The 27,259-nt window shown below is 36.1% G+C and overlaps 1 protein-coding gene across 2 annotated transcripts in view; it reads right to left on the bottom strand.

The window, feature by feature from the left end:
* Window positions 1-27,259, bottom strand: part of EML5 (EMAP like 5) — a 157,841-nt gene that overhangs the window by 86,975 nt on the left and 43,607 nt on the right. For both annotated transcript variants that reach the window (XM_029951761.1, XM_029951762.1), the window contains exons 6-12: window positions 26,649-26,784; window positions 25,106-25,307; window positions 12,619-12,756; window positions 8,441-8,697; window positions 7,146-7,358; window positions 2,585-2,752; window positions 1,842-1,948 (exon numbers count right to left, since the gene is read on the bottom strand). In XM_029951761.1, the coding sequence (XP_029807621.1) occupies window positions 1,842-1,948; window positions 2,585-2,752; window positions 7,146-7,358; window positions 8,441-8,697; window positions 12,619-12,756; window positions 25,106-25,307; window positions 26,649-26,784 (1,221 nt within the window). The remainder of the gene's footprint in view (window positions 1-1,841; window positions 1,949-2,584; window positions 2,753-7,145; window positions 7,359-8,440; window positions 8,698-12,618; window positions 12,757-25,105; window positions 25,308-26,648; window positions 26,785-27,259) is intronic.

The following is a 27,259-nucleotide window of genomic DNA, read 5'->3' as shown; positions in this document are numbered from 1 at the left end:
TAGTCTTCTTTGGAAAAGTGTCTATTCATGCCTTTTGCCCGATTCTTTACTGGATTATGTTTTTTTGGGTGTTGAGTTTGGTAAGTTCTTTATAGGTTTTGGATACTAACCCTTTATCCAACATGTCATTTGCAAATATCTTCCTCCATTCCACTGGTTGCCTTTTAGTTTTGTTGACTTCTTCCTTCACTGTGTAGAAGTTTTTTATCTTCTACAGTAGTTTATTTTTGCTTTGGTTTCCCTTGCCTCCAGAGACATGTCAAGTAAGAAGCTGCTGCGGCTGAGGCCAAAGAGATTGCTGCCTTTGTCTCCTGTAGGATTTTGATGTCTTTCCTGTCTCACATTTAGGTCTTTGATCCATTCTGAGATTATTTTTGTGTATGATGTAAGAAAGTGGTTCAGTTTCATTCTTCTGCATGGTGCTGTCCAGTTCTCCTAGCATCATTTGCTAAAGAGACTATCTTTTTTTCCACTGGATATTCTTTCCAGCTTTATCAAAGATTATTTGGCCATATATTTGTGGGTCCATTTCTGGGTTCTCTATTCTATTCCATTTATCTATATGTCTGTTTTTGTGCTAATACCATACTGTCTTGATGATTATAGCTTTGAAGTACAGGTTAAAGTCCAGGATTGTGATAGCCCCAGCTTTGGTTTTCTTTATTAGCATTACTTTGGCTATTCAGAGTCTGTTCTGGTACCAAACAAATTTTAGGATTGTTTGTTTTAGTTCTGTGAAGAATGCTGGTGCTATTTTGATAGAGACTGCATTGAATATGTAGATTGATTTACATAGTATAGACATTTTAACAATATTTGTTCTTCCAACCCATGAGCATGGAATGTTCTTCCATTTCTTTGTGTCTTCTTCAATTTCTGTCATTACCTTTCTTTAGTTTTCAGCATGCAGATTTTTTACATCTTTGGTTAGATTTATTCCTAGTATTCTATGGTTTTTGGTACAACTATAAATGGGATCTTTTCCTTGATATCTCTTTCTATTGTCTCATTTTTGGTGTATAGAAGTGCAACCAACTTCTACACACTATTTTTTGGTGGAGTCTTTTGGCTTTTCTATGTAGAGTATATTGTCATCTGCAAAGAGTGAAAGTTGGACTTCCTTGCCAATTTGGATACCTCTTAATTTCGTTTTGTTGTCTGATTGCTGAGGCTAGGGCTTCCAATACTAGAGTGAACAACAGTGCTGAGACTGGACATCTGTCATGTTCCTGATCTCAGGGGAAAAGCTCTCAATTTTTCCCCACTGAGGAGGATACTAGCTGTGATGAAATTATTTTTTAATAACGTTTTATTTTTTTCAATGTTTACTTATTTTGAAAGGATGGGTGTGCACACATGTGCATGAACACACTAGCGGGGGAGGAGCAGAGAGAGAGACAGAGAATCCCAAGCAGGCTCTGTGCTGTCAGCACAGATCCCAATGAGGGGCTTGATCCCACAAACAGTGAGATCATGAACTGAGCCAAAATCAAGAGTCAAGAATTTAAGAGTCAGACATTTAACTGACTGAGCCATCCAGGCACCCTAAAATTCTAATGCTTCACAAGAAAATATTTTAAAGAGGATAAACCGAAGTGTACTCTGACAAAAAAGCTATAGGCAAACAGAATACAGGCACACTTAACATATTAAGCACTTATTATAAAAGAACATTTTACATAAGTGTACTTTAACTCTTAAAGGAGAAAAACTGCAATAGAAACCATTTGTTGGAAAATTAAAAACCACAAAATATAACAATAAATCAATAAACAACAGGGAGTAAGAGAAAAAAAAAGAAACAAGTTTTTCAGAAAAAAAAATCATTTAATAAAAATCACCTGCCGACGGTAGGTAAGCTGTGTCTCTTGTTCAATTTCAGAATCCAGTTCTGGAACATCAGACAGATCTGAATCTGATTCATCACTATTAGAGTCAGCCAGACTTTCTGTAATTTTTAAAAATGAAGCATTACTTGTTTCAAGAACATTCATTTTCAAAACAGCACTGTAAGATTAATGATCAGAGCTGCCTGTGCCAACTGACATGGTGACAAGCCATAAAACAATCACAGGACATGATCTATTCAAGAAGCACCTTCCTCTCTTCACCATAAACCCACTTGCTACTTTAAATCCCTTCACTGGCGCCACAACAACTGCTCATTAAACTCGAATGTTGGGCAAATGTAAGTGACGAGGACGTATAATTAACATGAAAAATATCTAGAAAACACTATATGTAACAGATGAATTAACACTAGATAATGATGTTCATATATAACCATATATGAAACCTAGATACCTATCTCCCCGAGAATGCAATGAAATGTTTGTTTTGATAATGTATCTGTTTTTATCACTTATCCATCCATGGATTAAAACACACACAGAAGTACTTTGTATTTCATGCTCTCTGACATCTGACTCGAAACATATACACCTAGGATTTCAATTTAACATTTTCACTAACAAAAAACTATACTGTTACAAAACTAATGACACTTCAACAGTAAAATCACTGCTTTGGGGTTACTAAAGAGTGTTTTGACAGAGAAATTGTTCAGGCAGTGTGTTCTGCTTACCTTGTGGTGCTATGTGAAGAGCATCTTTTAGTTTTCTTTCAGGAATAAATTTCCACTGGAAGACAGAGTGATCTGCTCCACCAATAGAAATAACCCACTGATAGTCATGTGACCATCTGACATTAGTTACATGAGCCGAATGGCCAATATATTTTTTAAACTTGGCTCCTAAAACAAAATATGCCTTTAAATTGATGAACAAATACCAACACACCAAAAAAGTAACACTTCAAACCATAATTTCTATACCTGAACCAATATATCTTCCTTCCATTATCTTAATTAGGATCAAAAGGTAAAAATATTAACTCCAAAGTTTACTGAATTAACAAATGAATGAGTCTACACGAAGGGATGTAAATCTTTGCTCTACTGATTCACAAGGTAATTTGGTAGGAACCCCAAGGGCTGTGAGGCATTCCCTTACTGCTCAGAGAAGAAAGCCTGCAGCCACAAAGGCATCAACTGTTTCCATATCACAAAATTTGAATGTTCTGGCCTGAATCTTTTGGTTTTAAGTAAATTCAACCAGTCTATTCCACCCCCACCATTCCTAGCCCTACAGCCAAAGGATCCTCCTAAAACGTAAGCCATCAACAAAATACTAGCAAACCTAATACAGCAACATATAAAAAGGAATACACAGCATGACCAAATGGGATTTGTGCCAGGAATGCAATGTTGATTTAACATTCAAAAATCAATAGAATACATATTTATCAAAATATGCCCAGGTGTCCCCAAAACTGTCCTTTATAATTCCTTAAATCTATGTTTTGTATAATGTTCTTCAACCTAAGCTTGTCTAATGTTTCTTCATGATTAGATTCATATAATGTGCTTTTTGGCATAGGTGATATTGTATCTTTTTGGATACATCATTTCAAGGGGCACAGTTCTATCATTAGGGATGTTAGGTTGCATTATTTGACTGAGGTGGTATACACCAGATTTCCCTAATCTGCTGTATAGGAACAGTCTAACTTTGTGGTTAATTTTCGTTTTTAAGTTTATTTATTTTGAGAGAGAGAGAGAGAGAGAGAGAGCGCGCGCGCACATGTGGTTGAGCAGAGAAGGGGCAGAGAGAAGGAGAGACAGAATCCCAAGCAGGTTCCATCCTGCCAGCACAGACCCTGCCACAGGTCTTGAGCTCATGAACTGTGAGATCATGACCTGAGACACGATCACAAGTCAGACACTTGCTAAGTCATGCAGGAGCCCTTGTGGTTAATTTTTTAAAAATAATCTGTGTGAGGGGCACCCAGGTGGCTCAGTTGGTTGGGCATCCAACTTCGCCTCAGGTCATGATCTCATGGTTTGTGGGTTCAAGCCCCACATTGGGCTCTGTGCTTACAGCTCAGAGCCTGGAGCCTGCTTCAGATTCTGTGTCTCCCTCCCTCTCTCTCTGCCCTTCCCCTATCACACTGTCCCTGTCTCTCAATAATTAATAAAGTGTTTAAAAAAAAGAATTAAATAATCTGTGTGATTAGAAGAACCATTTATGTGGTTCTAAGTTCAAAAAACATTCTCTGCATCTTGCTTACACCTGATATTTGGCAACATATACACATCCCTATTAGAGTACAGTGGATACAATAATGTTTGGTTTCATTTTGATAATGTTAAAAAAATTTTTTTTGAGAGAAAGAGAGACAGAGCATGCACAAGCGTGTACATGTGGCGAGAGAGAGAGAGAGAGAGAGAGAGAGAGAGAGAGAGAGAGAGAATGCCAAGCAGGCTCCAAGCTCAGTGGAAAGCTCGACTCAGGGCTAGATCCCATGACCATGAGCTCATCACCTGACCTGAAATTGAGTTGGATGTCGACTAAGAAAGCTCTCAGAAACTCATTTTTGTTTTTGCATAGTTAGTATACAGGACACTGAGCAGAAGCAATGTCTACGATTAAGACCACCATGATTACTCTAACTAAATTTCACACACTATCTAACTAAGCAAGTCTCACTTTCAGTCATAATAAAATCTCTGGTGCCTAGTGACTCTCATGTCCCGGATACATGGGGGATCCAGAAATAGGATACTTTGATAACTAGAGATTTAGCTAGCCTTTAGTAACACACTTAGCATTACTAATGGAAGCAATTTCACACAGACCTAGGAAGCTGAAACCCTGCAAGCAGGAATCGACAACACAGCATAGGTGGTAAGATCTGGAATTTACCATTTTAGTGTAAAGGCACAATAGAAATGCTAGCATAGAATTCTGGGAAAATTGGGCCTTTGAGTTCAACATGAACTACCTATTTTTTTTTTCAAGTTTTTGTTCAAATTCCAGTTAATTAACATATGGTAAAATTAGCTTCAGGTTTAGAATTTAGTGTTTCATCACTTACATAGAACACCTGTGCTCATTAATACCTTAATATTTTAATACCCATCACTCTTTTAGCCCATGCCATACTCCTCTGTCCCACCATCAAACCTCAGTTTCTTCTCTTAAATTAAGAGTCCTTTCTGCATTACTTTTTTATCCTTCCTATATATTCATCTGCTTTGTTTCTTAAATTTCACGTATGAGTGAAATCATACAGTAGTCTTTGATTGACTTATGACTTATGTTACTTAGCCTAATCAATTCTAGCTCCATCCACGGCATTGCAAATGGCAAGATTTCATTCGTTTTGATGGCCAAGTAATATTCCATTGTATATATATCACCACATCTTTATCCATTTATCAGTCGATGGACATTTGGGCTCTTTCCATAGGTTGGCTATTGCTGAAAGTGCTGCTATATACATTGGGGTGCATGTGCCCCTTTGAATCTGTATTTTTGTATCCTTTGGATAAATAATTTAATAGTAGTACAATTGCTGGGTCATGGGGTCGTTCTGTTTTTAACTTTTTGAGGAACCTCCATATAGTTTTCCAGAGTGGCTACACGAGTTTGCATTCCCATGCTTCTCACCAACCTGTTGTTGACTGAGTTGTTAATTTTAGCCATTCTGACTGGTGTGAGGTCAAAGCTCATTGTGCTTTGATTTGTATTTCCTTGATAATGAGTGAAGCTGACCATTTTTTCATGTGTCAGTTAGCCATCTGGATGTCTTCTTTGGAAAAATGTCTGTTCATGTCTTCTGCTTACTTCTTAACTGGAGTATTTATTTTTGGGGCATTGAGTTTCATAAGTTCTTTAGAGATTTTGGATACTAACTCTTTATCCAATATGGTAATTGCAAATATCTTCTCCCATTTCTCTGTAAATGACATATCTGAACTACCTATTGAAACACAACTACTTCAGCTGTTCACCTTTTACTGAACTGCATTTTAACATGGATCTAAAAGCTTTTACCAGTGAGGTAAAATATTTACAGGTAAAAATAATTACTACATTTGCTACAGATGTTAATGCTCTAGTAATATACTCACAGCACCTATAAAGCACCATACTATAGGAGAGAATTCTTTGAAAATTAAATCTCAGAAAAAAACTTTGATTTCCCTGAATAGTAAAATATGTAATGGCTTAAAATAGCTATGATTAAAATTATTTTGTGTCCTGCTTTATTTTATTTTTGGTTTCCAGGAAACTAATTTCCTGATACTCATTGTCTATTCATATAGTTATTTTAGTACTTAAGAACTTGTTATAAGCTAACTCAAATATTTATTTATCCCATGCTTTGTTCCATACAGTAATACAGCGTTTCAATTATCCCAAAGTTTATGAACAGAATGCTTAATATCATCATTTAAAAGAGATCCAATTAAAAAAAAGGTGATACATAAAATGTGTACAAAATAAATAAGACCCCTTATTTATCATACCCTGTTACACAAAGCATATAAATGTCCAAACAATATTTGTTAAGGATTTAAACAAAAACACACCCATACATGAAAACCGACCAAGAAACCAACAGGTTCCAAACTATGACCTGAGAAATTCTTGAGAAAAAGGTATTAGAAAAAATGTCTTCTAAAAGATACATGTTTAACAAGTTAAATGATTAAAGATAATTAGTCATTAGAAAAGTGTAACTATCATTGTATAGTCTGACTCCATCAAATAATTCTGGAAGTGGTGAGAAAATTATTACTTAAAAAGGAAGAATTTGGTAATTTATAATTTGTGAATTCAAAAATAATTTTCTAATAAAAATTTCATGTTCAAAATGACTAACAATGATTTTTTTTAATTAGCAAAATAAATGTAGCTAATTTTGTTCCTTTTCATACAACCTTTCACCAATTAGTACACACTAAAAATATAAACTCTTTAGCTCAAGATGAATTTTCTAGAACTTAAAAGTCTTATTTAAAAAAATTGTTTAATTTATTTATTTTGAGAGAGAGAGACAGACAGACAGACAGACACAGTGTGAGCAGGGGAAGGGCAGAGAGGGAGGGAGGGAGAGAATCCCAAGCAGGCTCCTCACTGTCAACACAGAGTCTGACACAAAGCTCGAACTCACAAGACTATGAGATCATGACCTGAACCAAACTGAGAGTCAGATGCTTAACTGATTGAACCACCCAGGTGCCCCTAAGTCTTTTATAACAAATAGGCTACTAAACAGTATTTTGAAAGAAAAGATACCTTTTCTTAAACAAGGATATCGGAATAATTTTATAATTCCATAGTCATCAGCTGTAACTAAAACTTGGCCAATATAATTTCCATCTACTGAATTTATATCATTGATATCTGAATACTTGGGCCAAATTCCATTTACTTCAAGGCCTGAAACACATGTCCATGAAGCCCAATGAACACCTTTTATTTCTTCTTTGTTTGTCACTTCTTTTCCTCCTAAAAATAAATCACAGTCTTAATTTAAAAAGTTACTTCATTTTTTCTCAAGCATAAATTGTACAGATAACATGGTAAACTCCAAAATTTAAATGTCTTCCCACTTAAAGGATAGTATTATGAATAGACAGGCGAATATGATAAGGAGAGAAGAACATTAAATGCAAGGAAACTATTTAAAAAGCCATTACCCAAATTAGAGACACAGAGATCTGATTCTGAATTGCTTAGCAGGTTCGCTCAAGTGGAGAATAAACATGAACCCTACTAAAATCATGCTAGATTAGTCACAACATGGTAAGTTAGAAGAACAAGTAAAAGCTCTAAGAAAGTGGCAAATCAGTTAGTAAGAAACCTAAAAATATACATGAGATAAAATGAAAACTGAAAAGGACCAAGAAGGAAGAATGGCCAGGGAGTATTACATTTACAATAGGGATCAGGACTTTAGGATTCAGTCACTTTTCATTACATACACATAGGTAATAATAATAATAATAATAATAATAATAAAAAACTTGGGGAGATGCATTAATTTAATTATGCAATTAATCTTATTAAGTAAGTTGTTGGGAAACAGTGACTAATTCATTAAGTTTCTACTAAATGAAATACTGAGAGGTAATATTTTGATAGTTGCTTTAATTCTTTTAAAAATCTTTGATGGACACTCTGTTTCTCAAATTTAGTTTGTTAGGTATAAAATGGATAATTGCAAAAAAACCCAAACAATTTATGGTCAGACATTGTTAGCAATTATATTTAGTTAATTAGTTCCACCCATAAAAATGGCACTTTCTAACACACAGTAAAACTTTACCAAAGACTCCTCACATTGCATGGATTCGACATAAAGTAGGTCTGTCTTAGATCTCTAAGCAAAGAAGTTTTAATGAAGAACCAAAAGGATTTCAATAAGGCAGCCTTACAGAAAAGATCATAATGCCTGAAGCAGGAGCTCAGATCTTCTTTAATTTCCTGTAATCAAATATATTTTACACTCTACTTCTCGTAAATACTTTACAGGAACTAAAAATATATAAGTAATATTATTAATTTATTAGAAACTTAGAAACTTTTACCTGGCATCCTATAAAAAAGTCTTTTACCATTTCCATCATTTGTCTGTAAATATCTACTGTCTGAGGACCAGTCAAGATGAGTGATGAAACTAAGTGATCCAACACATTCCCCACACTTCTTGTAACGCTGAGCAACGCCATAGATATCAACTGAGCCATCATTGCATCCAACAGCCAGGTAAGTTCCATCTGGGGAATATTTTAACTCATGAATTGCCTCCTTCCTGTCTTTAATATGTACAACTTCGGTCATATCTCTGCAAAGAAAAAATAATTAGACCATATGAAAACAAGTCATTTGAGAATTAGTTCAGTTGCCAATGTGTCTAAAATGACTATGAGGCTGTATCAAGTATTTACAAATTATAAAACAAATATGAGATAAATATTAATTCAGGAATAATGATTTTGTTGGACGAAATATATGGACCAAATATGTCTTCATATATGCTGAATTTTAGTTCCTTAATTAGTTTAAGATTTAAAGATTCAATTAAAGTTTAAGTTTAAAGATTCTTACAATAAGGAAATAAAAGCATAGATTTTTATGATCAAGTTCCTTGGACATACTGAATTTATGAAAAATGCTTAATTACAAACACTGATTTTCAAATAAATTTTTGCAATAAGACAAATGTGTAAAATCACATTAGGGAAATAAAGAAAAGAGGAATTGATTTGTATTATTTCAGTAAGACATCTGAATGTATATCTTTATATAGTCACTACTAGTCATTTTATTTTAATCTCTTTGACATTTTTTAATACACTACAAATTCTCCCCAGTTACAGACCATCAACCAGTAAAATTAAACCATTTTTTAATGATGCCTTATAACTGAGTTGTAGTTTGGGACATGCTGTATTGTAGATGCCTTTGAGACATCCAAGTGATGTTAAATAAACAACTGGAAAGATACAGCTGGAGTTCAGAGAAGAAATCAGGGTGAGAACTATGTATTGGGAACCATCAGGTAACTGAAACTGGAGGCAGGACACGATTATCTAAGGGAGAAAACACAGTGAGAACAAGCCTAGGTGTGAGCTTTGAGGTCCTCAATACCTACCACTAGGAAGAAGATAATTAACTTATAAAGAAAATGGAAGCAGGAGAAGTAGGCTGAAAAGAGAATTAACATCCAAAGTCTGGGAAGAAGATGTTCTGAAAAGGAGCAGATGGTTAAGGGGGCCAAATACAGCTGAGAATCAACCTAGATGAAGACTGAAAATGTTTCCTGGCCTTAGTGATAGGGTACTGTTAGCAAGAGCTTTTCTTTTTCTTTTTTCTTTTTTCAAGTTTATTTATTTTGTGAGAAAGAGAATGTGCCAGCATGAGCAGGGGAGGGGCACAGAGAGAGAAAGAGAGAGAGAATCCCAAGGAGGCTTGGTGCTGTCAGCACAGAGCCCAACTAGGGACTCGGTCCCATGAACCATGAGCTGACATCCAGAGTGTATGCTTAACTGACAGAGCCATACAGGCAACCCCTATCCTAAATTTTAAAGTTGACATAATGTGGTAGTGACACTGTCACAAAGAGACAAAAGGCTAGTCACTTGTAGAATCTAAAACGACAATGTTTTTACAGCCAAAACCTATTCTACACCCTGTCGGAAACCTTATTCTATCCCCCAGGAGATTTATTAACTATGCTTATCAAGCTCTTTTACTAAAGTCTTCCTAACTCCTCCTGAGAATAAATGAGTACCTCTGATGAGTTTGCTGTGATCACACCATGCAACCCCCCATAAGTCAAAGTTTTACATGTATATATCTTCCAATTTTTAAGATATTTGCATTTTTTTCATTTAATTCCATGACATTAGTTTCTTTTAATATAAAATTGGTAACATTTTTTATCACAAGGAAGAGAGATGCTCTAGAAGTTATGTAACTTTATATTGGCACATCACCCTGTACCCCAATTTAAGAATCAGTGTGGGGGCTGCCTGGGTGGCTCAGGCATGATCCCAGGATTGTGGGATCAAGCCCTGTGTGGGGCTCCGTGCTCTGCATAGAGCCTACTTAAGATTCTCTCTCCTCCCTGCTCTGCCCCTCTCCCCCATTTATGCCCACACTCTCATGCACGTGCTCATTCTCTAATAAAATTTTTTTAAAAAATAAAAATGAATCAGTGTGTTAGGGAGCACCTGGATGGTTCCGGTGGTTAAGCATCCAACTCTTGACCTCAGCTCAGGTTTGGATCTCAGGGTCATGAGTTCAGCCTGACACTGGGCTCAATGCTGGGCATGGAGCCTACTAAAATCATCATCATCATCATCATCATCATCATCATCATCATCATCATCATCGTGTTAGATTCGAATCCATTCAATGTTCCTCCAATCGTAACTACTCCAGTGAGGGTACTTTAGTACTGCTACACTTATGAATTCTGCTTTATGATATGGAGAATATATATCACAAACCAAGAAGAAACAGTGGCCAGGTAAATTTAGGATTAAGAATATTGAGTTAAAATTTTGTGGTTAAACTACAAAGGCATGCAGCAGTCATAATCACCACTCCAGGGATCCTGTCAGCAATGTTGGAATCAGTTACTTAAACACTGACTTATTAGAAGAACTTTTTCACCAAGTTACTTGTGTATAATAATTGAAAGGGTAAGTAAATGTAAAATTAACAAAAATAATCACTATTTTTAATGCATACAAGCTAAACAAAAGGAACTCTTAGAGATTTTACAAGCATCTTAAATTCTTGGTTGCGAAACAATGTAAACGTACTTAATTTAACTGAATTTTGAAAGATGGTTTAACTGGTAAATTATATATTACATATATTACAATTTTAAAAGTAGTACAAGAGAAAAATCTCACTATATCTCACTGTAAAAATCTATCCCAGAAAAAAAGAGTCAGCATCTATAGAAACTGAGAGGTACAACACGAGGTATCTGAAGAGGTGAAAGGTGTTTTATACAGTCGAAATAGACTGAGGCAGAAAGAAACAGGCTGGAGATGGGCACTGCTGGCTATGTTAAGGATTATGAACTTCACCTAAAGGACAGTGCGAAGTTTTTATCATATTTTAGAAAGAAGAGGGCTGCAAACAAATGTGTTTTAAAAGGGTAAACTGAGGGGCGCCTGGGTGGCTCAGTTGGTTAAGAGTCCGATTTCTGCTCAGGTCATGATCTCACAGTTTGAGTTCGAGCCCCATGTCAGGCTCTGTGCTGACAGCTAGGAGCCTGGAGCCTGCTTTGGATTCTGTGTATCCTTCTCTCTCTGCTCCTCCCCTGCTCGCTCTGTCTCAAAAATAAACATTAAAAAAAAATTAAAGGAAAAAAAGAGTGAACTGAAAAGTGAATAAGAAAAAAAAGTCCTGAGGGAAGCAAAACAGGAGGTAAGGAGATCTGCTGACACTCTACTAGGAGACTGCAGCAGCCCATTCAAGAGTCAATGGTGAGAATGGGAGGGAGCAGATTAATTTGAAAATGACTCAGGAGGGAGATTCTCCAGACCTCTGTGATTAACTAGACAAGGGAGGCAAAAGAGAGAAATGAATTAATAGTTTCTAGACTGGGCAACTGAAAAGGTAGTCCTACCATTCACTAAGCTAAGAAGAAGGATTTCATATGTATGTATGCTAGTCGACACACAGAAATCTATAGCAAAGTAGCTGTACAGGATTCTATATACAGCTATATAGAATTCAATTGAATACACAACTACAAATCAATACAACATGTTAACTGCTTTAACAAATTCTTCTAACTTTTCTAGTGATGCAAACAAACATGTAGGCCTTTTTTCCCCCAAAAAGTAAAGCTGCAAATAACAAAAAACCTTCACCGATTTTTAACTGCCCCGAGGCCACCATCCCCCACCCACCAGTGGCAGAGGATCATTACTGAAAATCAATACTACTAAGGAATGGAAGTCCAAACCCAAATTTGTAGCTCAAAATTTTAGCCATTAATTCACTAAACATTCTTAACCCCTAAAACCAAGGTTTTTGAGTTAACCGCTTTCTGACAAAGCCATTTTTATTAATATACTTAATACTCAATAAACCAATATCTGATATAAATACACGTGTATGTGTATATATATATTAATAAGAAGTGAGGGGGGGGAAGGAAATTGGTAAAAACAATGAGTATTACATATTCTCACTTAATAGAAAATTTACTGTTTTTATTTCTGCTCCAATACCATACCTTACTCTAAGCACAGTGAACGAGCCATCCTTCATTCCAAGGGCAAGATGGATCCCATCTACATTGACAGCTGCACACCGAATTGGTTCTTCCATGTTGCACCTTGCTATTAGTGCATGATCTACTAGGCTCCATATCCTGTAACATTTAATTAAAAAAATAATTAACTACTGTATACTTAAAAAATAATGAACTCTATGAGATGATTTTGATTAAAATAATCATCTCATTTTCGGGAAGTAATATAAATCTAAATTTTTAACAATTTGTGGGATGGAGTTCTTATCTATGAAAATACTATTCATATTTTAAAAGAATCCCAGTGTAATGACACCAATTTTTTCCATTTATTCATTTTATGTAGAAGATTTCTAACCTGATCAAAGGGGATGTGTATGTGTGTATATATATATCATATATATGTCATATATCATATATATGGCATGTATATATATATAGGGTGCATGTGCATGTACATATGGTATAGTGGTATATGGGGTGTGAGTGTGTGTGTGTGTGTGTGTGTGTGTGTGTGTGTGTAGTCTTTAAATTTAAGAGTAATATTTAAGACTATGCAAATTCAGAGTCTGTTCCAGACTCTAATATTAGCACTCTATAACAGATAAATAGGAAATGCCCATAGTTTGAAAATTAAGAATTATACTTCTAAATAACCTAAAGGACAAAGAAAAAAATACTAATTAAAATCAATTAATATTTTGAAGTTATAATAAAATGTTTCATATCAAAAATTGTGAGGAGCACTTGGGTGGCTCAGGTGGTTAAGCGTCCAACCTCGGCTCAGGTCGTGATCTCATGGTCAGTGAGTTCGAGCCACGCAACGGGCTCTGTGCTGACAGCTCAGAGCCTGGAGCCTGCTTCAGATTCTGTGTCTCCCTCTCTCTCTGCTCCCTCCCCCGCTCACGCTCCATCTCTCAAAAATGAATAAATGTTAAAAAGTAAAAAAAAAAAAAAAGGTTGTGAGAATCAGCTGAAATAGTACTTAGGAGGAACTTCAAATATAGATATTATAAAAACAAATGCTACAACTTAATGAACAGACATCTACCCCAAGAGGTTAGGAAAAGATCAGCCATACTAAATTTTTAAAATGTTTTTATAGCAGTGTTTTTTTAAACATTCTATTTGTTGATATTTTATAGGAAAAATGATTTTGTATATTGTTTTTATAGCTAGGAAATTTGTTAAACTATCTTTTTAATTCCAATAATTTCCCTATATTTTCTCTTTGATTTTATACATATATAATCATAACATCAGCAAACGACAGTTGTTTCTTCCATTTCAAGTATCTTCATATAAATATATTATACATATATATTTAGCCTTACAAAGGTTGACAAAGATTTCTAGTCTATAGCTGAATGGTGACAAATATAATGGTGAAAGTGGACATCACTGTCTTCTTCCTAATTCCAAAGGAAAACTTCCAATATGTCAACAATAAATATATCTACCAAAGACTTTATGCTCTACCCCACGGATAAGCAAACCACAGCCTGTGGGCCAAACTGGGACCACTGCCTGTTTTTGTACAGTCTGGAAAGATAAGAATGGTTTTTACATTTTTAAGTGGTTGGGAAAAATAAAAAAATGACAACATTTTGAGAAAAGAGAGAATTCTGGGAAATTCAAATTTCAGTGTCTGTAAATCAAGTTTCATGGAAACACGGCCATGCTTTTTGTTTACACGGCTGCTTTCTGCAGAGGAGTGGGGTTATTGCAAAAGGAAGGGCAGATGGTATGTGACGCTCACATCACTCTGCACTGCTCCTTCCATACACTACAAATTGCAGTGACAGAGGTACAAGCTGAAAGAATTTCAAGTGCTAGGTACATTAATCACATATACCCACTGTGTCAAAACATGAAGAAAAAGAGAAAAGTGAACTTCAAAGGTCGCATTTTTAAGGCCCGGTATTTAGGTGGTACAGCACTGTATGATGTAATGACACTACAGCTGCTCTAAAAAATACAAATACAGATTAACGTTATACTGCACCAAGCACTCATCACAATATCTCTGACTCACAGGAAAGCAATGATTAGAAAAATTGGAATTTAAAAACTGAAATGAGATGTCAACAAAAGTAAGTTTCTGAGTGGCTTATTTGTTACCCAAACAAGGAAAGCTGCTTCTTGGTAATGGATCAACTCTATCATTTTAAATTGCAGTGGCTAAAGAAATATTTCCAGAGAAAATAAATTTAAGATTATTAGCTTTTAGGTCTCAAAGAGTTGAGGGTGTTGGCAAAACTACCAACAGTTAATTTAAAAACATGACAAATAATGTTGAATGGTTTCCCTGAATTCTGATGAGTCAACAGATGGTAACATCACTAGTTGTTTATTTGAAGAGTCAATCCCAAGTGTGAAGCGATGAGACATTAGTTTCTGTGGCTAGTGGTGTGGAACAACTAAAGGCTAGAATGTTTTCAAGAACTAAACCAATACAAGGTGATATTAGATGGAGCTGAAAAACATGGATGTTAAGAAACAGCCGTGGCAAACTTACAAAGCCTATAAAAATGTAAGGTTTTGTTTAAAAAGCCTATGATTATTCATTGTTTTATTTAAGTGTATTTATTTATTTTGAGAGAGAGAGAATGAATCCCAAGCAGGTTCTGTGCTGAGTGCGGAGCTGGAGGAGAGGCTTGATGCCACGTTGTAAGATCACCACCGAGCCAAAACCAAGAGTCAGATGCCCCACCGGGCACGGAGGGCCACCTAGGTGCCCCTCACTGTATTATTCTTTAGCAAGTATTTTGCAAACAAACAAAAAGCTGAATCGTGTTTTTGAACCAACAGTCTTGAAGTTTTGTCAGGTACAGAAGCTCAAAATCCTGACTTGCTGTACCACACAGCAGTTAATGGCTTAATTAACGGTGGTGAAGTATTATTATGCTATTTTGATCTCAGAATCAGGAATGAAATTTTTCACAACCAGAACTGCCCTCAATTACTATTATAAAAACTGAACAGGTTTGAAAATTAGCTTTCACTGAAGATCTGATAATGTTTCTTAATGAATTCAATCTAAAGTTACAACAGAAAAGCAGCAATTATATGTAAAACTTACACCATGAGAAAGTAATTTGGACAATAACTAATGCTGTTTGAATAACATTATCAAGCAGCCTTATACCACTCTTTCTGGGCTATCAAAACTTGAAACGATCTCTATTTCCACACAGATTTGCAGAGGATATTCTTTTCAGAGTTATTTTAGCAAAGTGTGCTGGCCTACGCTCCATGGGTGTGCCTTGAGGTGTTTTTTCTTTTTCTTTTCTTAAATGTATTTACTTAAATTCAAGTTAGTTAACATACAGAGCAGTACTGGTTTCAGGAGCAGAACCTAGTGATTCATCCCTTACTTACGACACCCAGTGCTCATCCCACCCAGTGCCTAATCCCTAATCCCCATCACCATTTAGCTCTCCCCCTACCCACCTCCCCTCCAGCAACCCTCATTTTATTCTCTGTGTTTCTGAATTTCCTATGGTTTGCCTCCCTCTCTGTTTTTATCTTATTTTTCCTTCCCTTCCCCTATGTTCATTTGTTTTGTTTCTTAAATTCCATATATGAGTGAAATCATATGGTATCTCTTTCTCTGACTTATTTTACTTAGCATAATACACTCTAGTTCTATCCACGTCCTTGAAAATGGCAAGATTTCATTCTTTTTGAATGGGCTCTGGGTCTTGACATCTGCCCCATCCCCTAGGAGAAAGCCACAAACAAAGCTCAAGTTCAGCCAAAGGAAGAAAAATGCCCTCAAGGCAAAGTGGCAATGGCCTGCTTGTGCTCCTAAATTCCCATTTTCTTTCACAATTTGGATAATAGCTCCTTAATATCTTGACTATTCCTTGAAGATTTTACATTTTTACCAACATTTTTAGTTGCTTTCAATGCAAGAGTTCCTTCCCAACAACTTCCCTACCAAAGAAACCAAAGACTGAGCAATTACTTTTAAAGGACAAGCTGCCTTTTTTCCAACAGATATGCAGCAACTGGTAATAGCAGTTCTCCTAAAATGAATTATAAGATAGTTCTTGGCAAATATATGGGTAAGTGTAGTCCCACACTAAATTTCCAGGTGGACAAAAAGCTATGGCATCTCCCATCCACAGAGAACTGAGCAGCACAATGACAGCAGAAAGCATGATGGATTAACACTGTTATCTGGAAAGATTAGGTTGCATACTCTATTTCTTATACTGATGTAAACTTTACACAAGTTAGGAGTTAAACATACAAAAGTCATTAATGTACAGAAGCATATACTGAAAACTTTTTTAACTTTGCAGATTTCTCTGTGATAGAAAACTCAGAAATCATAAAAGAAAATATTGTTCAGTTCATAAAACAAAACAAAACAACTTATGTGTGGCAAAAAACCACCTAAGCAATGTACAAAAGCAAGTAACAAATTGGTGAAAATTATTTTCAACTTACATCAGAGTTAATATCTATAACATAAAGAACTGCTAAAAATAAAGAAGGAAATAATCTACAATCCTACAAAAAGTGATAAGAAATGTGAATAGATTATACAAAGGATTCCAGGGAACCATGTTTTAAACTAGTAAATGGGAAAGAGTTAAGCACTTTCCTTTACAAATTATACCCAGGATAACCAAATAGTTGATGAGAAAAAAATTTTTTATGGAAGTATAACTAACTAATGAATGAGTGATGAAGTTAAAATACCACTATAAGAAACTCTTAATAAAAGACCTGGGTGGGTCAGTCGGTTAAGCGTCCGACTCCAGCTCAGGTCATGATCTCGCGGTTTGTGGGTTCAAGCCCCGTGTTGGGCTCTGTGCTGACATCTCAGAGCCTGGAGTCTGCTTCGGATTCTGTGTCTCCCTCTTTTTCTGCTCCTCCCTCCCTCACGCTCTCTGTCTCTCAAAAATGAATAAACAATTTAAAAAAAAATCTAGGCTGTGGGTTCTCGACAGGTGCAATACTGCCCCAAAGGAACTATAAATTATTATTTTTGTTTGTTTCAAGTTTTTATTTAAATTCTAGTTAGTTAACATTTAGTGTAATATTGGTTTCAGGGGTAGAATTTAGTAGTTCTTCCTTTACATATAACACCAAGTGCTCTTCACAAGCGCCCTTCTTAGTGTCCAATCACCCATTTAGCCCATCCCCTGCCCACCTCCCCTCCAGCAACCCTCAGGTTGTTTTTTATAGTTGGGTCTTACGGTTTGCTTCTCTCTTCTTTCCCTTTTTTCCTCCTTCCTCTATGTTCATCTGTTTTGTTTCTCAAATTCCACATGAGTGAAATCATATGGTATTTGTCTTTCTCTAACAGACTTGTTTTGCTCAGCACAAAACACTCTAGCTCCGTCCACGTCATTATAAATGGCAAGATTTCATTCATTTTGATGGCTGAGTAATATTCGTGTGTGTGTGTGTGTGTGTGTGTGTGTGTGTGTGTGTATCACATCTTCTCTATCAGTAGATGAACATTTGGGCTCTTTCCATAATTTGCCTATTGTTGATAGTGCTGCTATAAACATTGGGGGTGCATGTGTCCCTTCAAATCAGTATTTTTGTATCCTATGGATAAAGTACCTAATAGTACATTTGCTGGGTCATAGGGTAGTTCTATTTTTAACTTTTTGAGGAAACTCCATACTGTTTTCTAGAGTGGCTGCACCAGTTTGCATTCCCACCAAGAGTGTAAGAAGGTTCCCAAGGGGCTAAAAATTAGTTTTTAGGAATGAAAATTTTTATATTATAATGATTTGTAGTTCTCTAATGGGCTACAGTACAAAAACAGAGATGTACTTTTTTGTGGTATTCAACTTTCATGTGAAGGGGGTATAATCTGGGGGAAAAATATCTAAAAATTCTCATTAGGAAAACAGTAATTTAAAAAAGGTTGAGAAACAGTGAATTAAATAATAACAATCAATGGCTGTCAATATGATTTTAAAAAGAGATTACATATTAGATACCATCAAACAGGGATACACATTACCATCTAGGAAATATTCTTGGTTAAACTTCGTAACTGCATCTCATCAAATCTCTAGATTTATTTATCAGTTTATACAATAAAGGGAAGAGAGAACGCATTAAAATACAGCGAATGTGCAAGTTAGCCAAATCCAGACGTGGGGAACTCTGGAAGGTGAATACTTAAGTTTTTTCAACAAATGAACGTAAGAATAAAAAAGGGGGAGGGAGGGAGGAAGGAAGCTATAGAAAAAGATTTAAAGGACATAATGACAACTGTAATATTTGGACCTTCACTGGAGCTTATCTCTAAGAACTCAAAGGAATGCCATGTGAAAGCAGTACTGTGGTGATATTTAAAGTTATCCTTTAGGGGCGCCTGGGTGGTTCAGTCAGTTGAGCATCCAACTTTTGGTTCAAGTCATGATCTCACAGTTTGTGGGTTTGAGCCCCGCATCAGGCTCTGTGCTGACAGCTAGCTCTGAGCCTGGAGCCTGCTTCAGATTCTGTATCTACCTCTCTCTCTCTCTCTGACCCTCCCTTGCTCGTGCTGGCTCTGTCTCTCAAAAATAAATAAAAAAGCATAAAAAAATTAAAAAAATAAAGTTACCCTTTAGAGACACAAATAAAAATATTTACAGTAGAAATGAGGGAAAAACAATGACAAGGTGGGAAAAAAACTCATATAATCAACCAGGAGTTCTTAAAATTTAGTGTACATCACATCCACTTGGAAAACTGGTTAAATCACATTTTTTTCTTTTTTTTTATTTTAGAGAGAACAAATAGGGGAAAGGGAGAGAGAGAGAGAGAGAGAGAGAGAGAGAGAGAGAGACAGAGAGAGGGAGAGGGAGAGGGAGAGGGAGAGGGAGAGGGAGAGGGAGAGGGAGAGGGAGAGAATGAGTATGTCTTAAGCAGGCTCCAAGCTCAGCATGAAGCCCAACACGGGGCTCAATCCCATGATCCTGGGATCATAACCTGAGCTGAAATAAAGAATCAGGCATTGCAACTGACTAAGCCATCAAGGCATCTCAGGTTAAACCACAAATTGATGAATTTCTGATATTAGCTCCTGGATAAGGTATGAGAATTTGCATTTCTTTTAAAGAATATTGATGCTGCTAGTCCAAGAACCATACTTTGAGAACCAGTATCATAGACAACCTAATTTCTTTAAAATTTAGACAGATATTAGATAATATTTTCAAGTAATTAGAGAAAGACCAATGAACTCATAGAAAATAGGCAAAGAGCTTGGAAAGGTCAAAGAAAAGGAAAAAGAAATGTCCTCTAAACATACATAAACATAATATGAGAGAAATGAATGTTTTCATAGGATAACAAGAGATCATTTCTTACCTTTTGGGATAAAAACAATGCTGCCATAAGTATGGCAAAACAGGCACTGCCATACATTGCTGACAGGTATATAAATGGTTATTGCCTCTATGTAAGGCATTATCATCAAAGTTTAAAACGTATACATCATTTGCACACTAAGAAGTTCCACAGAGATATGCGTATTTACACATGTACAAATAGCATAGGTAAAAGGACATTCATTGCAAGCACTATGTTCAATAGCACAAAACTGTGGACCAGGAAATTGGGAGAATAGGAGGATCCTGAGCTTACCACCTAGCATGTACACATGGAGGCAGTAGCTACATATAATGCAATTTGCTCTGAAGATAACCTGAAGATTAACAGTACTAACGACAGCTAAAGACATAAAGTAGCAGTCAAAACGGGAAGGGTAGAAGGAGCAGAGACATAGTCAGGTGCCACACCCCCAGCACAAAAAGCCACAAGCAGAAAGGATATTTCAGGTACAGATCCACCCTGAGGACCAAGGGGATCAAGCCCCATATCAAGTACCCTAGGTCCTCGGTATGTGCAATGGAAAGATGAGCCCCTATAACATCTGGCTTTGAAAATAAGTGGGGCTTACCTCCAGCAGCCTTGAAAATCAGCAAGACTTAACTCCAGGAAAGCCAGATGGCACTGGGAATTAAGACTCTGCTCTTAAAAAGGGACCAGCACACTTCATCACTTGGTCAGAGACCCACCACAAAAGAAGCAGCTTGAAAAGCACCTGGGTTATATCTGAAAGAGATTTACTGACTAATTTTAGGGTGTGTGCTGGAGGGGCAGGAATCTGTAGGAGCTTTCTCTGGGAATGGAAGTACGAGCGAGTACCATCTTCTTGCCCTCCTTCAGCCTGACACTCTAAATCTATCTTACTAGCACCCCTTGCCCTGCAGCAGGGCTCCCCTGTGGACTCCCCTCACCCAACCTACCTGCTCCTGCAAGTGCCCCGACGAAGTGACTCCTACTCCACCACATCTGGTGAGCAGCCTCGGCCAGGACGGGTGTCTCCCCAAAGTGACAACCATCCTGACACACCTGGTGGGGAGCCTAGGCCAGACAAGCACCCCTCCAAAATTATTCCTGCAGCAGAGGAGGGGAGGCACCCACCCAAACAGCATTCCCAGATCGGATGTGGCACAATCACAAGAGGGTGCACGTGGCTCACACAGGGCACACCTCTGGGCCTGGTTCTGGTGTCTGGCGGAGATTGCCCTACTGGGCCCTGCAGGACACCTTCTACATAAGGCCATTATGTAGACCAGGAAAATCCAGGAAATGTAGCTGAACTACCTAATACACAGAAATAAATTCAGGTCAGACAAAAGGAGGAAACAAAGGAATATGAATACGTTCCAAAATGAAAGAGTAAGACAAAACCTCAGAAAAAGAACTACACAAAATGGAAGAAAACCATCTACATGATGAAGAGTTCAAACTAATGCTCATAAGGATGCTTACCAGACTTCACTGAAGACTGGATAAACTTACTGACCCTGGAAAACTTTTCTACCATACACAAAAATTAGCTCAAAATGTATTAAAGACCAAATGGAAAATCTGAAACCATAAAACTCCTAAAAGAAAACATAGGCGGTAAATTTGGCCTTAGACATCAGCCTTAGCAATATTTGCTGGATCTGTCTCCTCAGGCAAAGGAAACAAAAATAAAACCAAAAAATAAACAATTGGAACTACATCAAAAAAGCTTTTGCATTGTGAAACTATCAATAAAACAAAAAGGCAACCTACTAAATGGCAGGAAATATTTATAAATGATATATCCAATAAGGGGTTAATATCTAAAAATATACAGAATTCATACAACTCGACACCAAAAGAAATCCAATTTAAAACTGGACAGAGGACCTAGATAGACATTCTCCCAGAGAAGATATCCAGATGGTCAAAAGACATATGAAAAGATGCTCAACATCACTCATCATCAGGGAAATGCAAATGAAAGACACACTAACATAATCACCTCACCCTTGTCAGAATGGCCAGTGTCTAAAGACAAGAAATAACAAATCTTAATGGGGATGTAGAGAAAAGGAAACCCTTGTGTCCTACTGGTGGGAAGGTAAGTTGGTACAGCCACTAAGGAAGCAATTTCACAAAATTAAAAATATTAATACCATATAAGTCAGTAACCGCACTTCTGGGTATTGATTTAAAAAATCCAAAAACAGTAATTCAAAAAGATACATCTATTCCCATGTTCAATGCTCCATTATTTACAAAAGCCAAGATATAGAAATAACCTAAGTACTCATCAACAGATTAACGTATGAAGCTGGCAAAGAAAAAGTCAAACTTCTACTCTTCACAGATGCCATCATACCCTACATGGAAAATGCATATGACTCCATCAAAAAATTTCTAGAACTGACACATAAATTCAGCAAAGTCGCAGGATAGGAAATCAATGTACAGAAACTGCTGCATTTCTATACACCAGTAACGAAGCAGCAGAAACAGAAATCAAGGAATCAATCTCATTCATTTTTTTTTTTAAAGATTTTTTATTTGAGAGAAAGTGTGCAAGTGGGGAAAGGACAGAGATGGGAGAGAGAATCCCATGCAGGTTCCATACCATCAAAATATAGTCCAATGTGGGGCTTGAACTTTTCACAAACTGAAAGACCAGACCTGAGCTGAAGTTAAACACTTAACCGACTGAGCCACCCAGGCACCCTTCAATCCCATTTACAGTTGTACCAAAAACTATAAGATATCTAGGAATATTCTTAACCAAAGAGGTAGATCTGTACTCTTAAAACTATAGAACACTTATGAAAGAAATTGAAGAAGACACAAAGAAATGGAAAAACATTTTAGACATTTATTAAAATGTCTATACTGCCCAAAGTAATTTACACATTCAATGGAGTCCCTATCAACATAACATTCTTCACAAAGCTAGAACAAATAATTCTAAAATTTGTACAGAACCAGAAAAGACTCCAAATAGCCACAGCAACACTGAAAAAGAAAAGTGGGAGGTATCACTATTCCAGACTTCAATTTGTATTACAAAGCTATAATCAAGATAGTATGGAATGGTACAAAAATAGACACACAGATCAATGGAACAGAAGAGAGAACACAGAAAGAGACCCACAACTATATGGTCAACTAATCTTCGACAAAGCAATAAAGAATATCCAAAGGAAAAAAGCCAGTCTCTTCCCAAATGGTATTGGGAAAACTAGACAGCAACATGCAGAAGAATGAAAATGAACCCCTTTTTTACACCATTCACAAAAGTAAACTCAATATGATGAAAGACCTAAATGTGAGACAGGAAACCATCAAAATCCTAGAGGAGAACACCGGCACCAACTTCTTTGACTTTGGCCATAGCTACTTCTTATAAGACACATCTCCATAGGCAAGGGAAACAAAAGCAAAAATGAACTTTTGGGACTTCTCAAAGATAAAAAGTTTCTCCAAAGCAAAGGAAACAATCAGCAAAACTAAAAGGCAACCTACAACAGGGGAAAAGATATTACCAAATGACATATTGGATGTAAAGCACTAGTATCCCAAATCTATAAAGAACTTATCAAACTGAACACTTCAAAAAAAAATAATCCAGTGAAGAAATGGGCAAAAGACATGAACAGTTTTCCAAAGAAGACATCCAGAAGACTAACACACATGAAAAAATGCTCAACATCACTCATCAGGGAAATACAAATCAAACCACAAACCACCTCACACCAGTCAGAATGGCTTAAAATTAACAACTCAGAAAACAGATGTTGGCAAGGATCAGAAAAAGGGGAACCTTCTTACATTGTTTGTGGGAATTCAAATTGGTACAGCAACTCTGGACAACAGTTCTCTACAGGTTCCTCAGAAAGTTAAAAACAGAACTGCCCAGATGTCCACTGACTGATGAACAGCTAAAAAAAAAGGAGGTATGTACATAATGTACATACAGACACACACACACTGGAATATTATTCAGCCATCAAAAAGAATAAAATCTTGCCATTTGGAATGACGTGGATAGAACTAGAGTGTATTATGCTAAGTGAAATAAGTCAGAAAAAGACAAATACCAGATAATTTCACTCATATGTACAATTTAAGAAGTAAAACACATGAACATAGGGGAGTTGGGGGGAAAGAGAAGGAGACAAGCCATCTTAACTACAGAGAACAAACTGAGGGTTGCTGGTGGGAGGGGGTGGGGCGATGGGCTAAATGGTTGATGGATAAAGGAGGACACCTGTTGCAATGAACTCTGGGTGTTACATGTAAGTGATAAATCATGAAATTCAACTCCTGAAACCAATACTACATGTTAACTAACTTGAATTTAAATAAAATCTTAGAAAGAAAAAAATAGATTAATGGATAAACAAGGTATGGTATATATACAAAATGGACTATTAATTGGCTATAAAAAAGAATGAAATCTTCCCATTTCCAACAACATGGATGGACCTAGAGGATATTAAGCTAAGTCAACTAGGTCAGGAAAAGGCAAATACCACATGATCTCTTATATATGTAATCTAAAAAACAAAACAAAAAACAGATGCAAAATACAGTGGTTTTTTTGTATTTTGAACAAATGTGGTTGTCAGAGGGGAGGAGGATGGAGGTACGGGAAAAATAGGGGAAGGAGATTAAGAGTTACAAACTTTAAGTTATAAACGAAGTCACAAGATGAGAAGTACAGCATAAGGAGTATAGTCAATATTGTAATAACTTTGGTGGTGACAGACGATAACTATACTCATTGTGGTCAGCATTTTGTAAAACATATAATTGTTGAATCACTATGTTATACATTTGAAACTAATGTAATACTATATGTCAACTACACTTTAATTTAAAAAATGGCTTAGCTGAATAAATTACAGTATATCCATGAAGTGGGATATTATATAACTATTAAAAAGAGATAGCTGTGTACACATTGATAGGGAACAATCTTCAACTTATGTTATTAAAAGAAATTTTGTAAGTTGTTAATTCTATTAAATACCTATTAATTATGTTCATTTGACATACTGTAAGCTGTTGACATTTAAATCAAAGTATCTTAAGTTTTCTTACATTTTTCTAAGGACAAATTCCAGCATATGCTTTTATGCTATGATCTGCATACCTGACTGAACGATCATCACTTCCAGTCACAGCCAAAGGTTTTGTAGGATGAACAGCAAGTGCCCAAAGTTCACCTTCACAATGCCCTTGCATAATTAGGAAAGGTTTATTCCTCTCATGCACCACAATTTCAAAAATTTCACTCTCCTGTGTTCCAACTAGAATGTGGTCACCACGCCAACAAACGCTCCTCACAGACAGACCTAGTCAAAAGTAAATTGTATTTAAGATCAGTGCTATAATAATATAATGCCAATCTGCTAAATTAATTTAATTTTTGTACCTTTTATCCCTTAAATGTAAGATAAAAGAAATCTCCAAGTCTCTGATCTACAAATTTTCTTCTATTATCCATTTTGTTTGCTATGTGTAATGATAGGTCTCTCTTTTTATATACCTAATTTCTATCCATCTTGGAGGAAGACATTCATTCTTCTTCCTCAGAGCCAACTTCAGTCATAGTCTGACGACTTCTTCAGCCAAAGTCATATATCACAGTCTGCAGCATCTCAAAATTAATTAGCATGAGCTACAAAGTAATTGTATTATTTTTCTCCTTATAATAATCTGACTTTTCAAGTATCTATATTTCATTCCTTCCGTCTGCTCACCAAATCATTAAAAAGAGAGACTTTCACTTTTCCTACATGTTCCACAATCCCTTTTATAACCTTAGGAAAGCTAGTGTTTCTCTACTTCCTCATCTGTATCATGCGGCCAACATAAAGATGTTGTGAACTCTACAATGTTCTTGTAAAGGTCAAAGAGGACAAAGCATCAGATTATTTTGCAAACTAAGGTAGAATAATGCTCCGGAAAATGAATGAAAACAGTACAACAGTTAACATTTACTAGATGATTATTATGTGCCAGACACTCTTCTAGACATTTTTACATATATTAAATTAGCTCATTTAATCCTAGGAGATAGCTTATTCTCACTTATGGACGAGATCAAATATGTAGCCCAAGGTCACCCACCTAGTAAGTGACTAAAATAAGGCTTAACCACAGACCTCTGCAATTTCCAATCCTAAGTACCAGGCTAGTGAATAAGGCTTTTATTTTTATTGTGAAAGGTTATTTTATCAATTTTTTAAGTCTCTAAAGAAGAAACTATCTCCCAATTGCTGGCAAATCTGGACCAAGGAAAAACACATCTACATACATTTAAATCATCCTGAACAAAACTTTCCTCAAACCTTCAACACATTTTCAATAGTTTGTTTGCTAAATAGTTATAGATAGCATTCTGATAAATATTTTCAAGATCCAAGGTTACCTAAGCAAGCACCATCTCTCTGTAAATCCCATTATAATAAGCATTAGACATATAAAAGAATCCTTGTCATGACAGTAAACCTAGACTATCTTCAGGCAAACTCTCCTCCTCAAGAAAAGGAGTTCAATTAAACCCATACAGTAGAAAGGGGCAAATTTAAATCTCATTTATACTCATAAAATCTACATTTATATTTACTAAAAGAAACAGACAATCCTTGGTACATTTAGAATTTGCCTAGTAGTGATACATTTGTTATTACCTTTGTATCCCTGGTCTGTTTCCCTGAGATCAATCACAGTAATCGGTTTAAAAGTTAAATCCCACAGGCGAATACAGCCATCTCTGCCACCAGTAGCAAAGCCTTCTTCACAAGCATTCATACTAAAAATTCCTGCCTAGCGGAGAAAATAAAATAAATTAACAATATGTACTCTTTAAGAAAATCTACTGCATATAGGTAGAAACCCACTTTAAAAGATTTTGATATGACACAGCAATCAACAAATGTATCAGAAAACACAAATGAAAATCTAGAAATAAATCTATGTATCTATGTACAATATATGACCAATGATATGGACATATATAAACATATACAAAGTTAAACCTTATACCACATATAAAAATGAATTGTAGATATTAAATCCTAAATGTAAGAAAGAAATGTTAGAAAAGAATCAAAACACTTACATAACTTTGAGCTATGAGAGACTTTTATGCAAGGCAGTTTACCCACAGGCCATAAAGGAAAACAATTACATTTCTCATATGACAAAAGATAGGCTACAAAGACACACAGATTGAGGGAATATCTGCAATGTGTATGACCAGTGAAAGGCTAATACCCTAACATACAAATGAATAAAGAAA

Source organism: Suricata suricatta, chromosome 9 (assembly GCF_006229205.1).
Source record: "Suricata suricatta isolate VVHF042 chromosome 9, meerkat_22Aug2017_6uvM2_HiC, whole genome shotgun sequence".
NCBI classification, from domain to species: Eukaryota; Metazoa; Chordata; class Mammalia; order Carnivora; family Herpestidae; genus Suricata; species Suricata suricatta.
Note: the sequence above shows the minus strand (reverse complement) of the source record. Positions and strands in the feature narration are given on the sequence as shown.